At 52.5% G+C, this 14075-nt stretch overlaps 1 protein-coding gene across 1 annotated transcript in view; it reads right to left on the minus strand.

Moving 5' to 3' along the window:
• Nucleotides 1-10478: 10478 nt before the first annotated feature.
• The window catches only part of LOC149914656 (tyrosine-protein phosphatase non-receptor type 18-like), a 28199-nt gene continuing 24602 nt past the window's right edge, over nucleotides 10479-14075 (minus strand). Inside the window, exon 5 of the mRNA XM_090126662.1 lies at nucleotides 10479-10737. Within this exon, the coding sequence (XP_089982788.1) occupies nucleotides 10670-10737 (68 nt within the window). The 3' untranslated portion in view covers nucleotides 10479-10669. The remainder of the gene's footprint in view (nucleotides 10738-14075) is intronic.

Raw genomic sequence — 14075 nt, forward strand, 5'->3', positions numbered from 1 at the left:
AAGCGCGGGATTTGGGGTCAGATCTGTAGGATTTGGGGTCAGAAGTGCGGGATTTGGGGTCAGAAGTGCGGGATTTGGGGTCAGAAGTGTGGATTTGGGGTCAGAAGTGCAGGATTTGGGGTTAATTCTGTTGGATTTGGGTTCAGAATTTTGGGGTTTGGGGTCAGAACTGCGGGATTTGGGGTCAGATCTGTAGGATTTGGGGTCAGAAGTCCGGATTTGGGGTCAGATCTGTTGGATTTGGGGTCAGAAGTGCGGGATTTGGGGTCAGAAGTGCGGGATTTGGGGTCAATTCTGTAGGATTTGGGGTCAGAAGTGCGGGATTTGGGGTCAGAAGTCCGGATTTGGGGTCAGAACTGCAGGATTTGGGGTCAATTCTGTAGGATTTGGGGTCAGAAGTGCGGGATTTGGGGTCAGAAGTGCGGGATTTGGGGTCAATTCTGTAGTATTTGGGGTCAGAACTGCAGGATTTGGGGTCAGGATTGTAGGATTTGGGGTCAATTCTGTAGGATTTGGGGTCAGAAGTGCAGGATTTGGGGTCAGAAGTGCGGGATTTGGGGTCAGAAGTGCAGGATTTGGGGTCAATTCTGTCGGATTTGGGGTCAGGGTTCGGGATTTGGGGTCAGAAGTCCGGATTTGGGGTCAATTCTGTAGGATTTGGGGTCAATTCTGTCGGATTTGGGGTCAGAAGTCCGGATTTGGGGTCAGAACTGCAGGATTTGGGGTCAGAAGTCCGGATTTGGGGTCAATTCTGTCGGATTTGGGGTCAGAAGTCCGGATTTGGGGTCAGAAGTCCGGATTTGGGGTCAGAAGTCCGGATTTGGGGTCAATTCTGTCGGATTTGGGGTCAGAAGTGCGGGATTTGGGGTCAATTCTGTAGGATTTGGGGTCAGGATTGTAGGATTTGGGGTCAGAACTGCGGGATTTGGGGTCAGAATTGCGGGATTTGGGGTCAGAAGTGTGGGATTTGGGGTCGGGAATTTAGGATTTAATGTCAGGATTGTGGGATTTGGGGTCAGAACTGTAGGATTTGGGGTCAGAAGTGCGGGATTTGGGGTCAGAACTGCGGGATTTGGGGTCAGGATTGTAGGATTTGGGGTCAGAACTGTAGGATTTTTGGACAGGATTGTGGGATTTGGGGTCAGAGTTGCAGAATTTGGGGTCAGGATTGTAGGATTTTGGGTATGAAGTGCGGGATTTGGGGTCAGAACTGCGGGATTTGGGGTCAATTCTGTCGGATTTGGGGTCAGAACTGCAGGATTTGGGGTCAGAAGTCCGGATTTGGGGTCAGAAGTCCGGATTTGGGGTCAGATCTGTCGGATTTGGGGTCTGAACTGCGGGATTTGGGGTCAGAAGTGCGGGATTTGGGGTCAATTCTGTAGGATTTGGGGTCAGAAGTCCGGATTTGGGGTCAATTCTGTCGGATTTGGGGTCAGAACTGCAGGATTTGGGGTCAGGATTGTAGGATTTGGGGTCAGAAGTCCGGATTTGGGGTCAATTCTGTCGGATTTGGGGTCAGAAGTCCGGATTTGGGGTCAATTCTGTAGGATTTGGGGTCAGAAGTGCGGGATTTGGGGTCAGGGTTCGGGATTTGGGGTCAGAAGTCCGGATTTGGGGTCAATTCTGTAGGATTTTGGGTCAGAAGTGCGGGATTTGGGGTCAATTCTGTAGGATTTGGGGTCAGAACTGCGGGATTTGAGGTCAGAACTGTAGGATTTTGGGGCAGGATTGTAGGATTTGGGGTCAGAACTGCGGGATTTGGGGTCAGAATTGCGGGATTTGGGGTCAGATCTGTCGGATTTGGGGTCTGAAGTCCGGATTTGGGGTCAGATCTGTCGGATTTGGGGTCAGAAGTCCGGATTTGGGGTCAATTCTGTCGGATTTGGGGTCAGAACTGCAGGATTTGGGGTCAGAAGTCCGGATTTGGGGTCAGTTCTGTCGGATTTGGGGTCAGAACTGCAGGATTTGGGGTCACAAGTCCGGATTTGGGGTCGCAGCGCATTGCCGTCCCGCAGCCTTGTAGGATTTCCGGGTTCTTTTTGGGGTTTTCCCGACCCCAAAGCGGCGGCGCCCCGCTGTCACTGCTGACCCCATTGGGGGGGGGGGGCGCGGGGCCCCCGCGGCTTCGGGGGGCGGAGCCCAAATCCTACAGGGAACAGAATGGGGTGCTGGGGTTGTGGGGTTTTTATGGGGTTTTTATGGGGTCTTATGGGGTTTGTGGGGTTTTTATGGGGTTGTGGGGTTGTGGGGTTTGTGGGGTTTGTGGGGTTGTGGGGTTTTTATGGGGTTTTTATGGGGTTTGTGGGGTTGTGGGGTTTGTGGGGTTTGTGGGGTTTTATGGGGTTGTGGGGTTTGTGGGGTTTGTGGGGTTTTATGGGGTTGTGGGGTTTTATGGGGTTCTATGGGGTTTTTATGGGGTTGTGGGGTTTGTGGGGTTTGTGGGGTTTGTGGGATTTGTGGGGTTTGTGGGGTTTTATGGGGTTTTTATGGGGTTTGTGGGGTTTTTATGGGGTTGTGGGGTTTGTGGGGTTTTATGGGGTTGTGGGGTTTGTGGGGTTTGTGGGGTTTTATGGGGTTTTATGGGGTTGTGGGGTTTTATGGGGTTGTGGGGTTTTATGGGGTTTTATGGGGTTTTATGGGGTTGTGGGGTTTTATGGGGTTGTGGGGTTTGTGGGGTTTTATGGGGTTTTATGGGGTTTTGTGGGTTTTTGTGGGGTTGTGGGGTTTGTGGGGTTTTTATGGGGTTGTGGGGTTTGTGGGGTTTGTGGGGTTTTTATGGGGTTTTTGGGGTTTGTGGGGTTTTGTGGGGTTTTATGGGGGTTGTGGGGTTTGTGGGGTTTGTGGGGTTTTGTGGGGTTTTGTGGGGTTTGTGGGGTTCTGTGGGGTTTTATGGGGTTTTATGGGGTTTTATGGGGTTTTGTGGGGTTTTATGGGGTTTTATGGGGTCTTATGGGGTCTTATGGTGTTTGTGGGGTTTTAGGGTCTAGGGATGTTTAGGTGTTTAGGAGTCAGGATTGTGGGATTTGGGGTCACAACTGTAGGATTTCGGGTCACAACTGTAGGATTTGAGGTGAGGTTTGTAGGATTTGGGGTCAGAAGTCCGGATTTGGGGTCAATTCTGTCGGATTTGGGGTCAGAACTGCAGGATTTGGGGTCAGAACTGTGGGATTTGGGTTCCGAACTGTGGGATTTGGGGTCAATTCTGTCGGATTTGGGGTCAGCAGTGCTAGATTTGGGGTCACAACTGTAGGATTTGGGGTCAGAACTGCAGGATTTGGGGTCAGAACTGTAGGATTTGGGGTCAGGATTGTGGGATTTGGGGTCAGATCTGTAGGATTTGGGGTCAGGGTTCGGGATTTGGGGTCACAACTGTGGGATTTGGGGTCAGAAGTGCGGGATTTGGGGTCAGAACTGCGGGATTTGGGGTCAGAATTGCGGGATTTGGGGTCAGGATTGTAGGATTTGGGGTCAGAACTGCGGGATTTGGGGTCAGAAGTCCGGATTTGGGGTCAATTCTGTCGGATTTGGGGTCAGATCTGTCGGATTTGGGGTCAGAAGTCCGGATTTGGGGTCAATTCTGTCGGATTTGGGGTCAGAACTGCAGGATTTGGGGTCACAAGTCCGGATTTGGGGTCGCAGCGCATTGCCGTCCCGCAGCCTTGTAGGATTTCCGGGTTCTTTTTGGGGTTTTCCCGACCCCAAAGCGGCGGCGCCCCGCTGTCACTGCTGACCCCATTGGGGGGGGGGGGCGCGGGGCCCCCGCGGCTTCGGGGGGCGGAGCCCAAATCCTACAGGGAACAGAATGGGGTGCTGGGGTTGTGGGGTTTTTATGGGGTTTTTATGGGGTTTTTATGGGGTTGTGGGGTTTGTGGGGTTTTTATGGGGTTGTGGGGTTGTGGGGTTTGTGGGGTTGTGGGGTTTTTATGGGGTTTTTATGGGGTTTTTATGGGGTTTGTGGGGTTTGTGGGGTTTGTGGGGTTTTATGGGGTTTTATGGGGTTTTGTGGGGTTTGTGGGGTTTGTGGGGTTTTATGGGGTTGTGGGGTTTGTGGGGTTTTATGGGGTTTTTATGGGGTTTTTATGGGGTTTGTGGGGTTTTATGGGGTGCTGGGGTTTGTGGGGTTTGTGGGGTTTTATGGGGTTGTGGGGTTTGTGGGGTTTGTGGGGTTTGTGGGGTTTTATGGGGTTCTGGGGTTTTATGGGGTTCTATGGGGTTTTTATGGGGTTTTTATGGGGTTTTTATGGGGTCTTATGGGGTTTGTGGGGTTTGTGGGGTTTGTGGGGTTTGTGGGGTTTGTGGGGTTTGTGGGGTTTTATGGGGTTTTATGGGGTTTTGTGGGGTTTGTGGGGTTTGTGGGGTTTTATGGGGTTGTGGGGTTTGTGGGGTTTTATGGGGTTGTGGGGTTTTATGGGGTTCTATGGGGTTTTGTGGGGTTTGTGGGGTTTGTGGGGTTTGTGGGGTTTTATGGGGTTTTATGGGGTTTGTGGGGTTTGTGGGGTTTGTGGGGTTTGTGGGGTTTGTGGGGTTTTGTGGGGTTTTGTGGGGTTTGTGGGGTTTTATGGGGTTGTGGGGTTTGTGGGGTTTGTGGGGTTTGTGGAGTTTTATGGGGTTTGTGGGGTTTGTGGGGTTTGTGGGGTTTGTGGGGTTTCATGGGGTTGTGGGGTTTGTGGGGTTTGTGGGGTTTGTGGGGTTTTATGGGGTTGTGGGGTTTGTGGGGTTTGTGGGGTTTGTGGGGTTTGTGGGGTTTGTGGGGTTTTATGGGGTTGTGGGGTTTGTGGGGTTGTGGGGTTTGTGGGGTTTGTGGGGTTTGTGGGGTTTTATGGGGTTGTGGGGTTTTATGGGGTTCTATGGGGTTTTTATGGGGTTTTGTGGGGTTTTATGGGGTGATGGGGTTTTATGGGGTCTTATGGGGTCTTATGGTGTTTGTGGGGTTTTAGGGTCTAGGGACGTTTAGGTGTTTAGGAGTCAGGATTGTTGGATTTGGGGCAGAACTGTAGGATTTGGGGTCAGGATTGTAGGATTTGGGGTCAGAAATTTAGGATTTGGGGTTAGGATTGTGGGATTTGGGGTCAGGATTGTGGGATTTGGGGTCTGATTTTTAGGATTTGGGGTCGGGATTGTAGGATTTTGGGTCAGGAATGCAGGATTTAGGGTCAGAACTGTAGGATTTTTGGTCAGGATTGTAGGATTTGCGTCAGAACTGTAGGATTTTTGGTCAGGATTGTAGGATTTGCGTCAGAACTGCGGGATTTGGGGTCAGAAGTGCAGGATTTGGGGTCAGAACTGTAGGATTTTTGGTCAGGATTGTAGGATTTGCGTCAGAACTGCGGGATTTGGGGTCAGGATTGTAGGATTTGGGGTCAGAAGTGCGGGATTTGGGGTCAGAAGTGCGGGATTTGGGGTCAGATCTGTAGGATGTGGGGTCAGAACTGCGGGATTTGGGGTCAGATCTGTAGGATGTGGGGTCAGAACTTTAGGATTTGCGGTCAGAAGTGTGGGATTTGGGGTCAGAATTGTGGGATTTGGGGTCAGAACTGCGGGATTTGGGGTTAGAATGTGGGATTTGGGGTCACAACTGTAGGATTTGGGGTCAGAACTGAGGGATTTGGGGTCAGAAATTTAGGATTTGGGGTCAGAAGTGCGGGATTTGGGGTCAGGGTTCGGGATTTGGGGTCAGAAGTGCGGGATTTGTGATCACGATTGTAGGATTTGGGGTCAATTCTGTAGGATTTGGGTCAGAAGTGCAGGATTTGGGGTCAGAACTGCGGGATTTGGGGTCAGGATTGTGGGATTTGGGGTCAATTCTGTAGGATTTGGGGTCAGAAGTGCGGGATTTGGGGTCAGAAGTGCGGGATTTTTGGGCAGGATTGTAGGATTTGGGGTCAGAAGTGCGGGATTTGGGGTCAGGATTGTAGGATTTGGGGTCAGAACTGCGGGATTTGGGGTCAGAAGTCCGGATTTGGGGTCAATTCTGTCGGATTTGGGGTCAGATCTGTCGGATTTGGGGTCAGAAGTCCGGATTTGGGGTCAATTCTGTCGGATTTGGGGTCAGAACTGCAGGATTTGGGGTCACAAGTCCGGATTTGGGGTCGCAGCGCATTGCCGTCCCGCAGCCTTGTAGGATTTCCGGGTTCTTTTTGGGGTTTTCCCGACCCCAAAGCGGCGGCGCCCCGCTGTCACTGCTGACCCCATTGGGGGGGGGGGGCGCGGGGCCCCCGCGGCTTCGGGGGGCGGAGCCCAAATCCTACAGGGAACAGAATGGGGTGCTGGGGTTGTGGGGTTTTTATGGGGTTTTTATGGGGTTGTGGGGTTTTTATGGGGTTTTTATGGGGTTGTGGGGTTTGTGGGGTTTGTGGGGTTTGTGGGGTTTTATGGGGTTGTGGGGTTTGTGGGGTTTGTGGGGTTTGTGGGGTTTTATGGGGTTGTGGGGTTTGTGGGGTTTTATGGGGTTTTGTGGGGTTGTGGGGTTTTATGGGGTTTGTGGGGTTTGTGGGGTTTTATGGGGTTGTGGGGTTTGTGGGGTTTTATGGGGTTGTGGGGTTTTATGGGGTTTTATGGGGTTGTGGGGTTTTATGGGGTTTGTGGGGTTTGTGGGGTTTTATGGGGTTTGTGGGGTTTGTGGGGTTTTATGGGGTTGTGGGGTTTTATGGGGTTTGTGGGGTTTGTGGGGTTTGTGGGGTTTTATGGGGTTGTGGGGTTTGTGGGGTTTTATGGGGTTTTGTGGGGTTTGTGGGGTTTCTATGGGGTCTCTATGGGGATCTATGGGGTTCTATGGGGTTTTATGGGGTTCGAAGGGGTTTTATGGGGTTTGTGGGGTTTGTGGGGTTTTATGGGGTTTTTATGGGGTTTGTGGGGTTTGTGGGGTTTGTGGGGTTGTGGGGTTTGTGGGGTTTGTGGGGTTTGTGGGGTTTGTGGGGTTTGTGGGGTTTTATGGGGTTTGGTGCGGTGCTGGGGTTGTGGGGTTTGTGGGGTTTTTTGGGGTTTTATGGGGTTTGTTGGGTTTTATGGGGTTTTATGGGGTCTTATGGGGTTTGTGGGGTTGTGGGGTTTGTGGGGTTTGTGAGGTTTGTGGGGTTTGTGGGGTTTTATGGGGTTGTGGGGTTTGTGGGGTTTGTGGGGTTTTGTGGGGTTTGTGGGGTTTGTGGGGTTTGTGGGGTTTTATGGGGTTGTGGGGTTTTATGGGGTTCTATGGGGTTTTTATGGGGTTTTGTGGGGTTTTATGGGGTGATGGGGTTTTATGGGGTCTTATGGGGTCTTATGGTTTTTGTGGGGTTTTAGGGTCTAGGGACGTTTAGGTGTTTAGGAGTCAGGATTGTTGGATTTGGGGCAGAACTGTAGGATTTGGGGTCAGGATTGTGGGATTTGGGGTCTGATTTTTAGGATTTGGGGTCGGGATTGTAGGATTTTGGGTCAGGAATGCAGGATTTAGGGTCAGAACTGTAGGATTTTTGGTCAGGATTGTAGGATTTGCGTCAGAACTGCGGGATTTGGGGTCAGAAGTGCAGGATTTGGGGTCAGAACTGTAGGATTTTTGGTCAGGATTGTAGGATTTGCGTCAGAACTGCGGGATTTGGGGTCAGGATTGTAGGATTTGGGGTCAGAAGTGCGGGATTTGGGGTCAGAACTGCGGGATTTGGGGTCAGAAGTGTGGGATTTGGGGTCGGGAATTTAGGATTTAATGTCAGGATTGTGGGTTTTGGGGTCAGAACTGTAGGATTTGGGGTAAGAATTGTGGGATTTGGGGTCAGAAGTGCGGGATTTGGGGTCGGAAGTGCGGGATTTGGGGTCAGACCTGTAGGATTTGGGGTCAGGATTCTAGGATTTGGGGTCAGAAGTGCAGGATTTGGGGTCAGAAGTGCAGGATTTGGGGTCAGAAGTGCGGGATTTGGGGTCAATTCTGTCGGATTTGGGGTCAGAACTGCAGGATTTGGGGTCAGAAGTCCGGATTTGGGGTCAATTCTGTCGGATTTGGGGTCAGATCTGTCGGATTTGGGGTCAGAAGTGCGGGATTTGGGGTCAGAAGTTCGGATTTGGGGTCAATTCTGTCGGATTTGGGGTCAGAAGTCCGGATTTGGGGTCAGAAGTCCGGATTTGGGGTCAATTCTGTCGGATTTGGGGTCAGAACTGCAGGATTTGGGGTCAGAAGTCCGGATTTGGGGTCAATTCTGTCGGATTTGGGGTCAGATCTGTCGGATTTGGGGTCACAAGTCCGGATTTGGGGTCAGTTCTGTCGGATTTGGGGTCAGATCTGTCGGATTTGGGGTCAATTCTGTCGGATTTGGGGTCAGAACTGCAGGATTTGGGGTCAGAAGTCCGGATTTGGGGTCAGAAGTCCGGATTTGGGGTCAGAACTGCAGGATTTGGGGTCACAAGTCCGGATTTGGGGTCGCAGCGCATTGCCGTCCCGCAGCCTTGTAGGATTTCCGGGTTCTTTTTGGGGTTTTCCCGACCCCAAAGCGGCGGCGCCCCGCTGTCACTGCTGACCCCATTGGGGGGGGGGGCGCGGGGCCCCCGCGGCTTCGGGGGGCGGAGCCCAAATCCTACAGGGAACAGAATGGGGTGCTGGGGTTGTGGGGTTTTTATGGGGTTTTTATGGGGTTGTGGGGTTTTTATGGGGTTTTTATGGGGTTGTGGGGTTTTATGGGGTTGTGGGGTTTGTGGGGTTGTGGGGTTTTTATGGGGTTTTTATGGGGTTTTTATGGGGTTGTGGGGTTGTGGGGTTTGTGGGGTTGTGGGGTTTTTATGGGGTTTTTATGGGGTCTTATGGGGTTTTTATGGGGTTGTGGGGTTTTTATGGGGTTTTTATGGGGTTTGTGGGGTTTGTGGGGTTTTATGGGGTTTGTGGGCTTGTGGGGTTTGTGGGGTTTTATGGGGTTTTATGGGGTTGTGGGGTTTGTATGGGGTTTGTGGGGTTTTATGGGGTTTTATGGGGTTGTGGGGTTTTTATGGGGTTTTTATGGGGTTGTGGGGTTTGTGGGGTTTGTGGGGTTTTATGGGGTTGTGGGGTTTGTGGGGTTTTATGGGGTTGTGGGGTTTTATGGGGTTCTATGGGGTTTTTATGGGGTTTTGTGGGGTTTTATGGGGTGATGGGGTTTTATGGGGTCTTATGGGGTCTTATGGTGTTTGTGGGGTTTTAGGGTCTAGGGATGTTTAGGTTTTTAGGAGTCAGGATTGTTGGATTTGGGGCAGAACTGTAGGATTTGGGGTCTGATTTTTAGGATTTGGGGTCGGGATTGTAGGATTTTGGGTCAGGATTGTGGGATTTGGGGTCTGATTTGTAGGATTTCGGGTCAGAACTGCAGGATTTGGGGTCAGGATTGTGGGATTTGCGTCAGAACTGCGGGATTTGGGGTCAGAAGTGCAGGATTTGGGGTCAGAACTGTAGGATTTTTGGTCAGGATTGTAGGATTTGCGTCAGAACTGCGGGATTTGGGGTCAGGATTGTAGGATTTGGGGTCAGAAGTGCGGGATTTGGGGTCAGAAGTGCGGGATTTGGGGTCAGAAGTGCAGGATTTGGGGTCAGAGTTCTAGGATTTAGGGTCAGGGTTCAGGATTTGGGGTCAGAAGTGCGGGATTTGGGGTCGGGAATTTAGGATTTAATGTCAGGATTGTGGGTTTTGGGGTCAGAACTGTAGGATTTGGGGTAAGAATTGTGGGATTTGGGGTCAGAAGTGCGGGATTTGGGGTCAGAAGTGCGGGATTTGGGGTCAGAACTGCAGGATTTGGGGTCAGAAGTGCGGGATTTGGGGTCAATTCTGTAGGATTTGGGGTCAGGATTGTAGGATTTGGGGTCAGAACTGCGGGATTTGGGGTCAGAATTGCGGGATTTGGGGTCAGATCTGTCGGATTTGGGGTCAGAAGTCCGGATTTGGGGTCAATTCTGTCGGATTTGGGGTCAGAACTGCGGGATTTGGGGTCAGAAGTGCGGGATTTGGGGTCGGGAATTTAGGATTTAATGTCAGGATTGTGGGTTTTGGGGTCAGAACTGTAGGATTTGGGGTAAGAATTGTGGGATTTGGGGTCAGAAGTGCGGGATTTGGGGTCAGAACTGTAGGATTTGGGGTCAGGAGTGCGGGATTTGGGGTCAGAACTGCAGGATTTGGGGTCAGAATTGTATGATTTGGGGTCGGGATTGTAGGATTTGGGGTCAGGATTGTAGGATTTGGGGTCGGGATTGTAGGATTTGAGGTGAGGTTTGTGGGATTTGGGGTCAGAACTGCAGGATTTGGGGTCAGAAGTCCGGATTTGGGGTCAATTCTGTCGGATTTGGGGTCAGAACTGCGGGATTTGGGGTCACAAGTCCGGATTTGGGGTCAGAAGTCCGGATTTGGGGTCAATTCTGTAGGATTTGGGGTCAGGATTGTAGGATTTGGGGTCAGAACTGCGGGATTTGGGGTCAGAATTGCGGGATTTGGGGTCAGATCTGTCGGATTTGGGGTCAGAAGTCCGGATTTGGGGTCAATTCTGTCGGATTTGGGGTCAGATCTGTCGGATTTGGGGTCAGAAGTCCGGATTTGGGGTCAATTCTGTCGGATTTGGGGTCAGAACTGCAGGATTTGGGGTCACAAGTCCGGATTTGGGGTCGCAGCGCATTGCCGTCCCGCAGCCTTGTAGGATTTCCGGGTTCTTTTTGGGGTTTTCCCGACCCCAAAGCGGCGGCGCCCCGCTGTCACTGCTGACCCCATTGGGGGGGGGGGGCGCGGGGCCCCCGCGGCTTCGGGGGGCGGAGCCCAAATCCTACAGGGAACAGAATGGGGTGCTGGGGTTGTGGGGTTTTTATGGGGTTTTATGGGGTTGTGGGGTTTTTATGGGGTTTTTATGGGGTTTGTGGGGTTTGTGGGGTTTTTATGGGGTGCTGGGGTTTGTGGGGTTTGTGGGGTTTTATGGGGTTGTGGGGTTTGTGGGGTTTGTGGGGTTTGTGGGGTTTGTGGGGTTTTATGGGGTTTGTGGGGTTTGTGGGGTTTTTATGGGGTTGTGGGGTTTGTGGGGTTTGTGGGGTTTGTGGGGTTTTTATGGGGTTTTATGGGGTTGTGGGGTTTGTGGGGTTTTATGGGGTTGTGGGGTTTGTGGGGTTTGTGGGGTTGTGGGGTTTGTGGGGTTGTGGGGTTTGTGGGGTTTGTGGGGTTTTATGGGGTTTTATGGGGTTTTATGGGGTTTTGTGGGGTTTGTGGGGTTTGTGGGGTTTGTGGGGTTTTATGGGGTTTGTGGGGTTTTATGGGGTTTGTGGGGTTTGTGGGGTTTTTATGGGGTTTTGTGGGGTTTTATGGGGTTTGTGGGGTTTGTGGGGTTTGTGGGGTTTTATGGGGTTTGTGGGGTTTTATGGGGTTGTGGGGTTGGTGGGGTTTGTGGGGTTTGTGGGGTTTGTGGGGTTTTATGGGGTTGTGGGGTTTTATGGGGTTTTATGGGGTTTGTGGGGTTTTATGGGGTTGTGGGGTTTGTGGGGTTTGTGGGGTTTTTATGGGGTTGTGGGGTTGTGGGGTTTTTATGGGGTTTTTATGGGGTCTTATGGGGTTTGTGGGGTTTGTGGGGTTTTATGGGGTTGTGGGGTTTGTGGGGTTTTGTGGGGTTTGTGGGGTTTGTGGGGTTTTATGGGGTTTTTATGGGGTTTTGTGGGGTTTGTGGGGTTTGTGGGGTTTTTATGGGGTTGTGGGGTTTGTGGGGTTGTGGGGTTTTATGGGGTTTGTGGGGTTTGTGGGGTTTTATGGGGTTTTATGGGGTTTTATGGGGTTGTGGGGTTTTATGGGGTTTTTATGGGGTTTTATGGTGTTGTGGGGTTTGTGGGGTTTGTGGGGTTTTATGGGGTTTGTGGGCTTTTATGGGGTTGTGGGGTTTTATGGGGTTTTATGGGGTTGTGGGGTTTGTGGGGTTGCGGGGTTTGTGGGGTTTTATGGGGTTTGTGGGGTTTGTGGGGTTTTTATGGGGTTGTGGGGTTTGTGGGGTTTGTGGGTTTCTATGGGGTCTCTATGGGGATCTATGGGGTTCTATGGGGTTTTATGGGGTTCGAAGGGGTTTTATGGGGTCTCTATGGGGTTCTATGTGGTTCTTATGGGGTTTTATGGGGTTGTGGGGTTTGTGGGGTTTGTGGGGTTTGTGGGGTTTTATGGGGTCTTATGGGGTTTGTGGGGTTATGGGGTGATGGGGTTGTGGGGTTTGTGCGGTTCTTATGGGGTTTTATGGGGTTTGTGGGGTTTTGTGGGGTTTTTATGGGGTTTTATGGGGTTTTATGGGGTTGTGGGGTTTTGTGGGGTTTTTATGGGGTTTGTGGGGTTTTATGGGGTTTTATGGGGTTGTGGGGTTTTATGGGGTTTTATGGGGTTGTGGGGTTGTAGGGCGTTTTACGGGGTTCTATGGGGTTTTATGGGTTTCTATGGGGTTCTGTCGGGTTTTATGGGGTTCTATGCGGTTTTATGGGGTTCTATGGGGTTCTGTGGGATCCTATGGGTTTCTATGGGGTTTTGTGGGGTTCTATGGGGTTCTATGGGGTTTTATGGGGTTCTATAGGGCACAAAGGGGGTTATGGGGTCACTATAGGGTTTTTTGGGGTAAGGGGCTTCTATGGGGTTTTGTGGGGTTCTGTGGGTTTTTATGGGGTTCTGTGGGGTTCTATAGGTTTCTATGGGGTTCTGTGGGATCCAATGGGGTTCCATGGGGTTTTATGGGGTTTTGTGGGGTAGGATCCCTAGCGGGTGGCTATGGGGCAGCTATGGGGCAGGAGTGGGGCAGCTATGGGGTGGCTATGGGGTGGCTATGGGGCAGCTGTGGGGCAGCTGTGGGGCAGCTGTGGGGCAACTATGGGGCACTTATGGGGCAATTATGGGGCAGCTTTGGTGCACTATGGGGCAGCTATGGGGCGGTTGTAGGGCAGCTATGGGGCAGTTATGGGGCAGCTGTGGGGCAGCTATGGGGCAGTTATGTGGCGGCTATGGGGCAGCTATGGGGCAGCTGTGGGGCAGCTATGGGGCAGTTATGTGGCAGCTATGGGGCGGCTATGGGGCAGTTATGTGGCAGCTATGGGGCGGCTATGGGGCAGTTATGTGGCAGCTATGGGGCGGCTATGGGGTAGCTGTGGGGCAGGAGCGAGGCAGCTATGGGGCAGCTATGAGGTGGTTGTGGGTCATCTATGGGGCAGCTATGGGGCCACTAAGAAGCAAAGATGGGGCGGCTATGGGGCAGATAGGGGGTGGCTATGGGGCAGATCTGGGGCAGCTATGGGGTGGCTATGGGGCAGCTATAGGGCAGCTATGGGTCAGCTATGGGGTAGATGTGGGTCGGCTATGGGGCAGCTATGCGGCAGCTATGGGGCGGCTATGGGGCAGCTATAGGGCAGCTATGGGGCGGCTATGGGGTGGCTATGGGGCAGCTGTGGGTCAGCTATGGGGCAGCTATGGGGCCACTAAGAGGCAAAGATGGGGCGGCTATGGGGCAGCTATGGGGCAGATAGGGGGCATCTATAGGGTAGCTATGGGGCAGCTATGGGGCAGGACTGGGGCAGCTATGGCGCAGCTATGGGGTAGTTGTGGGGCGGCTATGGGGCAGCTATGGGGCAAATATGGGGTGGTTGTGGGGCAGCTGTGGGGCAGCTATGGGGCAGCTATAGGGCAACTGTGGGGCAGCTATGGGGCAGATAGGGGTCAGCTATGGGGCAAATATCGGGCAGCTATGGGGCAGCTATGGGGCAGCTGTGGGGCATCTGTGGGGCAGCTATGGGGTGGATGAGGGGCAGCCGTGGGGCAGCCATGGGGCAGCTGTGGGGCAGCTGTGGGGCATCTGTGGGGCAGCTGTGGGGCAGCTATGGGGCTTCTATGGGACAGTTATGGCACAACTATGGGGCACTTATGGGGCAGCCATGGGGCGGCTATGGGGCGGCTATGGGGCGGCTATGGGACAGATGTGGGGCATCTATGGGGCATCTATGGGGCAGCTATGGGGCGGCTATGGGGCAGCTATAGGGCGGCTATGGGGCAGCTGTGGGGCTTCTATGGGGCAAAGATGGGGCAGCTGTGGGGTAGCTATGGGGCAGTTATTGGGCAGCTTTAGAGCAGCTATGGGGCAGGTATGGGGCATCTATGGGGCAT

Source organism: Phasianus colchicus, chromosome 29 (genome assembly GCF_987193195.1).
Source record: "Phasianus colchicus chromosome 29, bPhaCol1.hap1.1, whole genome shotgun sequence".
In the NCBI taxonomy this organism is placed as follows: Eukaryota; Metazoa; Chordata; class Aves; order Galliformes; family Phasianidae; genus Phasianus; species Phasianus colchicus.